We start from the raw sequence: 11740 nt of genomic DNA, 5'->3' as shown, positions 1-11740 counted from the left end.
AATTTAATTCCTCTCAACGGCGCAAAAAATTTGATCGAGTTTTTCTAACACTATAATTTATAACAATTAAATCTCTTAAGTTCCTCGATAATACCACATTTGTACGGGTCAAGTTTTAATATAGAGTTATAAGTACAAGTCTCGTCCCATAGAGATACATGTATGACAAATTTACTTCAAGCTAGTTAACTTAACGAAAAGATGAAATTTATTAAACTATATTGAAAGTCAAATAAAAGAATTCAACAAACACAATATGAATAATTTAAATAAAAATAATAAACAAACAATTGTTTGGATTTCGGTTCACATACCTCTTAGTCTTATCTAATAATTAAATTTCAATTCATAAGTCATGCTTTTGACGTGATTATCTAATCTATCAATATACTGTGTCGAGATATATTATTGTAATTAACAAAGTACAGTAACGAAGTGTCCTTGTGTTTTACAATTTCAATCGCATTAACGCCTGGAATCCTCAAGATTTCAACCTATTGGATCAATATGTATCCAACCTCATATATTTATGCAAGTTGTAGATCTATGATTTATGTTAACCTATCATGCTATAATATGGTTTCAATTATGTCTCATAAAAACATTTCGAAGTTGTTCATGATCCAAAGATACTGTAAAAATACAATGATATAAGTATGCTCAAGGATAAAATTCAATATTAAAAAAAATCGAAACATATTTGTTGGGGGTATGATTCCTTTAATCCCAACAGATAAAAAATAGAAAAGGAGAAAATGTTGTGTAAAGTTCATGTTCTTGGCTTGTTCACTTGTTCTTGGTTGCTTTTTCACACTTCCCTCCACTCTCGTTCTTGCGTTCCTCTCCTAGGATGGCGGCTGATTCTCCCCTCTTTAGGTTTTTATACCCTTTTATATGATCTCAAGAGTCCACCTTTTCTTTCCTTCTTGGCCAAAAACACCATATAATTTCATTCTTTAATCGCGTCACAATGGGCCGGTTACTTTTGCAGGCCCCAGTGCGGAAAGCTCTAATTTTTTTTCTTTCTTTTCTTCAGCCTCGCGCTAGGACGATTACTTTTGGCCGCCCTAGCGCGAGATGCTCTGTTTTCAATCCAATTTTTTTCATCAGTTCGCGCTGAGGCGGTCACATTTGCAGGCCCCAGCGCCCCAATGTGAAAAGTTCTGTTTTCAGACGATCGATTCAAGTAACAAGTTTCCCATATACACAAACTATGAAATAAATGAACAAAATACGAATGTGACGTAACAAAATCATGAAACAGACTCAAAACGATGTACTCAGATTCGTAAAATCGAAACCTATCAATATTCATGCGCTACCAGTTACTATGAGAGATGTGATCATTCTAATTTTGATTGTTTCTGTGAATCAATTCATTGTTGTTTGACAAAGATTAGTTGATGATAATGTACAGTGTTTTACACATCTTCTGTTCTATCTAAATATATCCAAAAGCAGATGATCTCAGTTGTCATGATGCAAAAAGTAAGAACACCTCTAAAAATTGCCCGTTTATATGGTTTAATTTAATTAATTAATGTGAAATAGGTCACCTGTGGATGTGCAGCAGGCGTTGCTGCAGCATTTAGAGCTCCTGTTGGTGGTGTATTGTTTGCTCTGGAAGAAGTAACTTCTTGGTAAATAATCTCTTTACGTTATGTTTTACTCTCTTGTTAGCATCATTTGAGCCGATTTTTTAATTCTTCGTCGTGAATTTCAATTTTTTGCCTGTGACCCACAACCTTCAGAACATGGATGCACCATTGGATATATGGGAAATCAGTAAAATAGAGTGGTGCAAATTTGATTTATCAAACCTGTGTCATGAAAATTATCTGTTGAAAGAAAAGACAATGACAACACCCAAACAGTGCTGCTTTTGCATCACATGGATTGGTTATTCTTGGATTCTAGTTTTCCCGATCATTATTCAAGTACTCTGCGGATCAACTCTACTTTTGTTTAATTCACTTGAAACTATTGTCAATTTTGTAATTTTCAGAATTTTGATGTTCTCTTAAGTTGTTAAAGTTTTTAATACTAAATATTCAAAAGTTGCTAATACATGACTAAAGAATTTAGGTGAAAAAGTAGAATTTTCCGATGGTATATCCCTTAAGTGTGGCCCTGCCTATGCTTACGTTGTCTTTTAAGAAAGTAATAAAATGCATATATCAGGACTAGCAAAATGTATAACTGTACAGAAGGCATAAATATCTTTTAAATTTGTGACATCCTTAATGAACTGAGGCTCAATCTACATCAGCTAGGTCTAGTTACTGTCTGACAATTTGTGTTTTTTTTTAATTTTTGTTTTAAGGTGGAGGAGTCAGCTTATGTGGCGTGTCTTTTTTACGTCTGCCATTGTGGCTGTTGTTGTACGTACGGCAATGGGTTGGTGTAAGACTGGGAAATGTGGACATTTTGGCTCTGGAGGTTTCATTATGTGGGATATCTCGGAGTAAGGATTTTAGCCATTTGTCTACTTACATCTCTATAATATCTTCTATGCTGACAGTTATTGTAAGCTTGGTTTTTTTTCTAACCCAGTTTGATTTTAGTGGGCAAGAAGATTATTCATTTCAGGAATTCTTGCCAATGGCTGTTATTGGTGTTATAGGGGGACTCCTTGGTACGTGAATAATCTTAATGTGATATTTTTCTAGAGCAGGTGTTTTTGGTGATGTGGTATTTATGTATGCTATTCTGCTTTATATCACAGGAGCCCTTTTTAATCAGCTTACTTTTTACATCGCTCACTGGCGTCGTAATTACCTGCATAAGAGAGGGAATCGTGCCAAAGTACATTTCTGAAATGAATTTACTTTCTTACATAGCTCAATGATTTACCAATTTGACGCTGTTTCGGTAATCTTGCAGGTTATTGAAGTTTGTATAGTTTCTGTATTAACCTCGATTATTTCATTTGGATTGCCACTTTTTAAGAAGTGCACCCCATGTCCTGAAGGAGATGCTGGTATCGAATGTCCTCGGCCACCTGGGATGTATGGAAATTATGTCAATGTAAGATTTCTTTAAGAATTTTAACTTGTAGAGTACAAGCTATGTATCTAGGAAGAAATACATTTATTTATTGAGAATGGTCTTGTAGAGATCTAGAGCTTACTTAAAGACTGGTGAGTAAACACTGTATTTCTTTGTAGATACTGCAATCTTGAGGGTTATTTCAAGTCTTTTAGCCACACACTTCGGTCAATCCAAATTTTCATGCTTTATATTTATTTTTCACCTTCTTGATAATTGTGTCTTTTATCATGCTACAGTTTTTTTGTGCTAATAACAATGAATACAATGACCTTGCAACCATATTCTTCAACACTCAGGTTGGAAGTTCACCCAATGTTTATTGTTTATTATGGTGAATATATGTAACCTTCCTAATGTATCATATATAAGTTTGCAGGATGATGCCATCAGAAATTTGTTCAGTGCAAAAACAATTCATGAATACAGCGCCCCAAGCCTGCTGACATTTTTGGTATGCATTACTATGTCAGATTGCTTTTTTACTTTTAAGTGCAATGTGATATGTATCAATAGATTCATAAAAATGACGTGTCTGATCAACATTGTTTCGTTTCAAGAGTAAATGAATTTTATTCACAATGGTAAGTATACACCTGGAAACTACATTATTTCGTAACTTGATGGATTTGAATTCGAAAATACCTGTTTTTACTCGCGAGGTGTATGAGGTGAGCACTTCCATGTCCTAATGCAAAGATGTATCTTATGCTGTTTTAATTAACTTTACGAGGAAGTACCCGACTTTCAAAAAGAAAATGTGATTTTATATCTGTGTACCTTGTGTGAAATGTTTGAGCTTCATTCTGGTTTTGATTGGTTCAAAAACTACTTAATTTTTATCTCAGTGAGATACTCTGTAAGATACAGTAAATGTGCCCTGTCTCTATTGTATATCTATGCTCTTATTCATGAGATTATACTTCTGTTGTGATTTCTGCTTCAGGTTATGTTTTATAGCTTAGCAGTAGTCACTTTTGGTACTGCTGTTCCAGCTGGTCAATTTGTTCCTGGCATAATGATTGGATCAACTTATGGGCGGTTGGTTGGCATGTTTGTCGTCAGTTTCTATAAGAGACTGAACATTGAGGAAGGAACGTGAGTCCCCTTTCAGTTATGTTCTCCTTTAACTGTTTCTTTTTTATTGTCGTCACCTTTGAATGGACTTTAATATAGTATCTTGAAACCATGGTCTTTTTGCTGATAGTTTGGTGGCCATTCAAGGGTTGTGCATTTTTGCAGTTCTTTTGAATCTTCATTTCATCACATCTTCCTTGCACATCTTAACTGAAATGTCTGTAATTTTACTGCTGGAATTTAGATATGCTCTATTAGGGGCTGCATCCTTTCTTGGTGGTTCAATGCGAATGACGGTGTCACTTTGTGTAATTATGGTTGAGATTACGAACAACCTGAAGCTTCTACCTCTAATCATGTTGGTTCTTCTTATTTCTAAGGTATGTTGTTTTTGAAATATTTGCAAATATACAAGGTAAGAAAAATCTAGTGATTTATATCTCTGACTTGTTTCGCATCCACAGAGTGGGGAAGGTGAAAACAGAAAGAAAGAAGTATCTACTATTTTAAACAATTGTTGACTTCATCTAATTTCCGTTTTTCCTACCCTTTGTCTAACTTTCTCGATAAATTTTTGTAATAGAATCCTTCTCTTGTTTTCCTAAAATAATGATTCTGTTTAACATTGTGAATGTAAATGATCGTTAAAAATGAAGCACGTATTGGTTTTTGAATAAACTCTGAGATTCTATGTAAAGAATAAAGAATTTAGCTCAGGCATGAATAAAAACAGCATGCCTCTAACTTTCTTCACCCTTGTGCTCCATTTTGACTTTCAGTGATTTCCGTTCATCGCAGGCTGTTGGTGATGCTTTCAACGAAGGTCTGTATGAAGAGCAAGCTCGATTAAGGGGTATCCCTTTACTGGAATCCAAACCAAAATACCAAATGCGTAATATGACCGCAAAAGAGGCATGTGGGAATCAAAAGGTTGGCATCATTCCATTTATTTAAATTGTTCTGTTGCAGTGGCCAAGATTAATATTTGATCTAAGGTTTTCCTAATAATAGTGTGATAACTATCTGGAAAACTGTTTTTTCTATTCCTCAGCCTTTTGAGATAAAATTGGAATTATCTAGACCCTTTCTGGTTAGGATTATTCCCCCTTTTTTGCTGCTATTGGTACACAAGGAGAAATTAGTTGATAGATGATTATTTTCTTGAAAAATCCTTCCTATGTCTTGTAGGTTGTCTACTTCCCTCGCATCGTGAAAGTTGTGGACGTACTCTCTATTTTAAGGAGCAACAATCACAACGGATTTCCTGTATGTAGAAGTTTTTTGTTTTCATTTGTTCTCTGAGCTGTTGGATGTCTGATCAGTATTTTCGTCTTCCATTCCATCCAGGTCATTGATCACTCACGAAATGGGGAGACACTTGTTATTGGCCTCATATTGCGAAGGTTGGATATTGGACTTGGTTTTAAATTACGTAAGAAACATGAAATTCTTAGATCTTAGTGTTATGCAATTTGTTTGACTTTAAAGACGTACGGTATGATGCAGTCATTTGCTAGTACTACTGCAATCAAAGGTTGACTTTCAACATAGCCCATTACCTTGTGAAACTGGTCCTCTACCAATTAGGTAAAGGAAAGAGTGTATTTTCATCCTTGGTTGTTCATTCAGCAACATTGAAAAAGGTTGTTATACTGGGTTTTTCATGTTTCAGGCACAATCCCACTGAATTTGTGAAACCTGTTTCAAGCAAGGGATTAGGTATCAATGACATTCAATTAACTACAGATGATTTGGAGATGTACATTGATCTTGTTCCGTTTTTAAACCCTTCTCCTTATGTAGTTCCTGAAGATACTTCATTAACTAAGGTGACGACTTTTTTTAAAACTATGTCGTCATTAAGTTACTTGTACTAATTTCTTGAGCTGAATAATGCAGGTATACAATTTATTTCGTCAACTGGGATTAAGACACATACTTGTTGTTCCACGTGCTTCTCGTGTTGTTGGAATGATTACAAGGAAGGATTTGTTAATCGAGGTGCTTTAATAATATAATACTTTATTGAGTGTATTTATGTTTCACGGTAATTGAAAATATTTGTCATTCTACAAACAGGATAATGAAGAGTCAGCTGCCGTGGAGCTTCAATCAACTAGTGTAAGGTCTCTACACTGCTTTAACCATTTGGATGTAAACATTTGTTTATTTCAATTCAACTTTGTTCGGACAGATGCCCATTCAGTAGCCTCAATAGCTAAGTTCTCCGTTCAGTTTTCCATAAAGCATTAAAAAAAAATCAGTATCAAGTGTGCACTTTCACTTTTAATTCGTTCTTTAGCAAAAACGTAATCAACCAGGAAGAGGTTCAAGTTTAGTGAGGCTTCCTTCTCGTTTTTTTTATAATCTGGACAATCAGTTTACTGAAATGGGATTTTGGTGGTTCCCTTTTTCATGTGTGTATGCGCACTTGCAGTAAGATGATTTTCTAGATCCAAGAGCTTGAATTCATTTGTTGCTACAACCTTTACATTTAAAAATAAATGCTCTTAATGTCCTGTTGATTATATTTATCGTATCCTTTTTAAACAATGAAGAGAACTTAAATTGATTGACACCTTTCTGCTATGCGAAAAAATATGCGAAAAATAAACTCTTGAGACCTGTAGTTTATGAGAGAATAGATGCGAGGAAGAAAGAACCCTCTTAATCACTCGAGTTCTTTATAAGCCCAGCCTATATATATATATACAACGCTGTAAAAAAGGATAATACCCTAACCTATCCACTATTTAAATTACAAAACAAATGATAATTATTTATCTAAGGGAATATTATATCCGAACAAATCATATTTGATGGGTTCTTATCGGATCTTTGACACTCCCTCTCAAGTTGGGTGATATATGTTGATCATGCCCAACTTAGACACCAAATCTTCAAATGCTGGACAGAATAGGGCCTTAGATAGAATATATGCAACTTGTGAGTGGCTAAGGACGTAGCAGAGCCTCAAGGTTCCCTTCTCGATTTTATCACTAATGAAGTGATGATCGACTTCAACATGTTTAGTTCGATCACGATGAACTGGATCCTTGGCAATACTTATCTCAGCTTCATTGTCACACTTTAATTCCATTATCTGATGTCCTTTTAATTTTTGTTCTGTCAACAACCTTTGTATCCACTTTGTTTTAAGACTTTAGCTAACCTGTGGAACCAAGCTCTGGGAGATTACTTCAAGCCATAAAGTGATTTCTTCAACCTGCAGACTTTATTAGTGGTAGTCTTGGATTCGAATCATGATGGAATAAACATGTAGATTTCTTCTTACAGATCTACATTTAAAAAGTCATTGTTTACATAGTTTTACATAAAGTTGATAAAGAGGTCAGTCTATTCGCAGCAATGGATAAGAGTACGCGGACCGTATTTAGCATGGCTACAGGGGTGAAGGTCTCTTGATATTCGATCCCATATGTCTGAGTAAACCTTTTACTACTAATCGTGCTTTAAATCTTTTAATGCTCCCATCAGTCTTATGTTTGACTGAAAATCCACTTGCAACCTATAGTTTGTTTTTCATGTGGAAGTTCTATGATCTGCCATGTGTTGTTATTTTCAAGGGCATGTATTTCATCAAAGGCAGCAGCCCTCTAGTTTGAATGTTGGAGAGCTTCAGTGATGTTTGATGGAACATGTACTTGGTCTAAATTTACCGCAAATGTACGGTAAGCTGGAGATAAAAGGAGGATGTTGGGTGCATGATATCATCAAGATCATTCATGTTTGGTAAGTCAGATCATTGCATACCTTGATTGTTTTCCAGAGGATTTGGTATTGAGGTAGTACTTTTGGTATGCTGATTGTGTGTTTGGTATTGAGGAGGCTTCCTACGTGAATAAACATGGTCAGAAGGTAGAATACGATGTCCAAGATGTGTTTTGGAAGTATCTGATGGGACTGTGCGTATGGGCTCAAGTATAGGATGTGTCAGTGAGTCACTTGGTATGTTGGGAGTTTCCATATTCCGAGGTTCATGGATCACTTGCTCCCCCTGAACCGAGGAAGGTGGAAAGAACGGTTCAGTCTCATTGAAAGTTACATCCATTGACGTGTAGAACTTCTTGGTAGTCGAAAAATAATACTTGTACCCCTTTTGATTAGGTGAGTACCCAAGAAAGATACACTTGAGGGAACCGTTGATCAAGTTTGTCCTTATGGTGGGAATGGATATACACAAAAGATGAGCACCCAAAAACTCGCAAAGGAATATTGTGAAGGAGGTGAGGATTCGGGTAGATGCTAAGGAGAGAGTAGATCGGAGTTTGGAACTTAAGAACTCTAGAAGGCATCCAATTTATGAGCCAAGTGCTCTGAAGACAGCCTCACCCAAGAAATGATGAGGGACATTATGAGTAAATGACAAAGAACGAGCCACTACTAAGAGATGGTGATTTTTTGCGTTCTGCGACACCATTTTGTTGTGGTGTGTTAACATAGAAACTTTGATGAATTATTTCTCGAGTGGCTAGGTAATCATCAATGACCGTGTTAAAGAAATCTCTAGCCCGATCAGTGCGAATGATTTGGATATCTGTTGAGAATTGTGTACGGATCATAGTGGAGAATTTTTGAAAAATCGTAGAAGTCTCACTTTTATCTTTCATGAGAAATACCCAAGACAAACGAGTATGATAATCAACAAATAGTAAGAACCAAAGTGTACCCGTTATTTTTTTCTCTCGAGAGGACCCCAAATATCGCTATGTATTAGTGCAAAAGGCTTGGATGGTGTATATGTTTGTGGTTTGAACGAGTGTCAAGTATGTTTTGACAATTGACAAATATCACAAAAAGGGAAATTCAGACTTTTATTATTTGATAAAAATGAAAATAATTTTTGGAGATACAAATAGTTTGGATGACCCAAGCGATGGTGGCATAACAATATATCTCTATTCCTATTACACTGAAAAATAGAAGTAGGGGACCCGAGACATTGGAAGATGGATAGATGGAGGTAGACTTCATCTTGAGAAGATACAGGCCCGCACAACCGTCATTATTGCCAATCGTCCTCCCGATGCCAGGTAATAAAAAACACACGAGTCACTTGAAAATATGGTAGAGCAATGCATGTCTTTATTCAATATACTGACTGATAATAGATTACAATAAAGGGCGGGGACAAACAATACATTATGTTAGCAAAAGTCTGGGGATAACAAAATTGAACCAGAGCCAAGAACTTTAGTACAAGAACCATCTGCTACTCGAACTGATTGAGGAACGCTTAAGGGGCTGTATGATGTGAACAATTTCAATTGACCCGACATATGATCTGACGCACCCGAATTGACAATCCAGATACTTGATAAATCATTATGCAATAATAAAGCAAGTGGAATGTCACGTGGAATTGCAGTACTGCCCATACCAATTATAGGAGAGGCTGATGGGGATGTCTGTTGCACAAAGAGCTTGTGTAGACATCCATTTGTTCCTTGGTGAAAGGGACTGATGCGGAAGGAGGCTGATCAGAGGCAACAGTAAGTGCACGACGCTCTCGGGCTGGCTTCCAATCTGCTGGCTTGCCATGTGTCCTCCAGCAAGTGTCAAATTTGTGAGTGGGCTTCTTTGCAAACGTCGCACCAGTGACGTCCTGGAATCATCTTCCGTTTAGCATTGGTTGATGGATGTCCATTTCGAATACCTCAAGGAGCATAACCCTGACTGGAAGGTGAATGATATAGCCTTTGAAGGGCAAGAGCAGAGCTTTTAGATGAGTTTGAAACGTTTGGCGAGGTGCCCAACACGGACCTCCAAGTAGGTAGTGTGAAGGCTAGGTATAGGCTTTGTGCTCAGAACTCTACTTTGGACATCATCAAGGCTATTATGTAAGCCCATGAGGAACCTGAAAACTCTCCTGTTTTCGATAATTGATTTGTACTTCTCATCTTTGGAGCATTTCCAATCATGTGCCTCAGTCAAGTCGATCTTCTGCCAGTGGGGCGAGTAAGGGCCAAAAAATACTCTGTCACCGTGGATTCATCTTGGTGGAGATCGCGAATCATCGATGCAATTGCAAAGAGCTCAGCTGTATTGTCTTTGCATGGATAGGTTTCACGAGCAGCTTCCCAATTCTTAGACGCGGAGGAGTAAAGAAGACGACATGACTAGGTTGTTCTCGGCTTTCCACAATTTAAAGTTCGGATAGCTAGAATCAGGGCATGCCACCGAGCCCGTGAGAAACTCCTCTTTGCTACGACTGCGGATATACATGAAGAGGGACTGTGATCATGGCAAAAAGTTCCTAGCATTAAGCTTATGGCAGGTTATAGGAAGAGGAAAGGCGTCGCCCGAGATCTGATTGTTTGCGCTGTAGATGTAGAGTCGGAAGCGGATGCCATCCCGTATTTTGTCATGGAGCGGCGGTGTCTTTTGGTACCATGTAGTTTATGAGAGAATAGATGGGAGGAAGAAAAAACTCTTTTTTTCACTTGAGTTCTTGATAAGCACGGCCTACATATATATACAATGCAGTAAAAAAAGATAGTATCCTAATCTATCCACTATTTAAATTACAAAATAAATTATAAGTATTTATCTAATGGAATATTATATCCGAACAAATCATATTTGATGGGCTCTTATCCGATCTTCAACAAGAATCATTTTCTTATTATGACTGATGTTATCCAAAAAACATGAAAATATTGGTTGATTCTCAGTTTCCAGCGTTGAGATTGAATCTAAGGTCATTGCTGTTGTTAGGTATTTATGGTATTGCTTTCTTTTGGCAGGGAGGATGAACACGAAGATAGAATATTGTTCCGGAAGAAAACAGATGCTGAACAACCACTGCTCGGTCTTTTATTAGACCCTTGATGTTGCTTCACAACTATCATTGCGTACTTAGTGTGTTCCTCCATTCTTTGGAGCTCAAGATTTAATCCTAGATTCGTTCTTGGTCATAATATAGTGTATAGTGCCATACGTTTTTGTCAATTCCCCTAAGCTTTAAGGGGAAAATAGAAGCATAAGTTCTGAAATATTAAGAGTTCGTGAAACGCTAGGCCTGTGGTATTATTTCATTCAGGTATTAGTTCCATTCATTTGCTTTTGCTCTATGCAAATGCTGTAATGGTGTGTAGAAGAAAGAATTTGGCGTAGTAAATAGTTGAGGCGTTTTGTATATTGATAGCGAATTGATTTATGTCTATAGATAATTTGCACCCTGTTTTCTTCATCCATGTATCATGTACCATGTATTTATCTTGGGTTCATTTTGGTAGATTAGTGAAATAGATGGTTGCCTACATAAAGTATATGAAATGATGTAAAATTTTGAAACTGAAGACTACGAGTTAATTGTTGTGAGAAAACGACATTTAGAAGTATTACTTGACCTCTCTATTCCTTAATTAGTTGATGAGAAGCTATTGAGAAAATCCAAAGTGATTGGTATTTGTAATGGGATAGACCAAAATTTAACTATAATTTTACATCGTGGCGTTAAGAGAGTAGTTCCCCGCCTATGGCATGGCATGCGCACACATTTTATAAAATAGTGAGAGTTGACATCTTCCATTTATTGGAGTTACTCCAAAAGTGAATGGGCGTGTGCTTTACATTGAATGGCTCTAGAGAA

General features: G+C 36.6%; 1 protein-coding gene across 1 annotated transcript; it reads left to right on the top strand.

Annotated features, from left to right (window-relative positions):
- Window positions 1-1461: 1461 nt before the first annotated feature.
- LOC140956649 (chloride channel protein CLC-d-like) lies at window positions 1462-11342 on the top strand. The gene is made up of 18 exons (XM_073413496.1): window positions 1462-1488; window positions 1552-1640; window positions 2324-2464; window positions 2565-2635; window positions 2726-2805; window positions 2884-3027; window positions 3288-3347; window positions 3428-3502; window positions 3995-4146; window positions 4370-4505; window positions 4924-5055; window positions 5314-5391; window positions 5473-5528; window positions 5632-5712; window positions 5798-5954; window positions 6025-6126; window positions 6205-6251; window positions 10893-11342. The coding sequence occupies exons 1-18, from the start codon at window positions 1462-1464 to the stop codon at window positions 10975-10977; spliced, it is 1713 nt and encodes a 570-aa protein (XP_073269597.1). The 3' UTR covers window positions 10978-11342.
- Window positions 11343-11740: the final 398 nt, after the last annotated feature.

This window comes from Primulina huaijiensis, chromosome 2 (assembly GCF_012295235.1).
Source record: "Primulina huaijiensis isolate GDHJ02 chromosome 2, ASM1229523v2, whole genome shotgun sequence".
NCBI lineage: Eukaryota > Viridiplantae > Streptophyta > Magnoliopsida > Lamiales > Gesneriaceae > Primulina > Primulina huaijiensis.
This window is presented reverse-complemented; position numbering and strand designations above follow the sequence as displayed.

Bases quoted from the DNA above. Each gene is read 5' to 3' on its own strand.
- LOC140956649 (XM_073413496.1), top strand. From the start codon at position 1,462: ATGATCTCAGTTGTCATGATGCAAAAA. The intron at 2,465-2,564 runs GTAAGGATTTTA...GTTTGATTTTAG, and splicing joins ATTATGTGGGATATCTCGGA to TGGGCAAGAAGATTATTCAT. The intron at 3,028-3,287 runs GTAAGATTTCTT...ATCATGCTACAG, and splicing joins TGTATGGAAATTATGTCAAT to TTTTTTTGTGCTAATAACAA.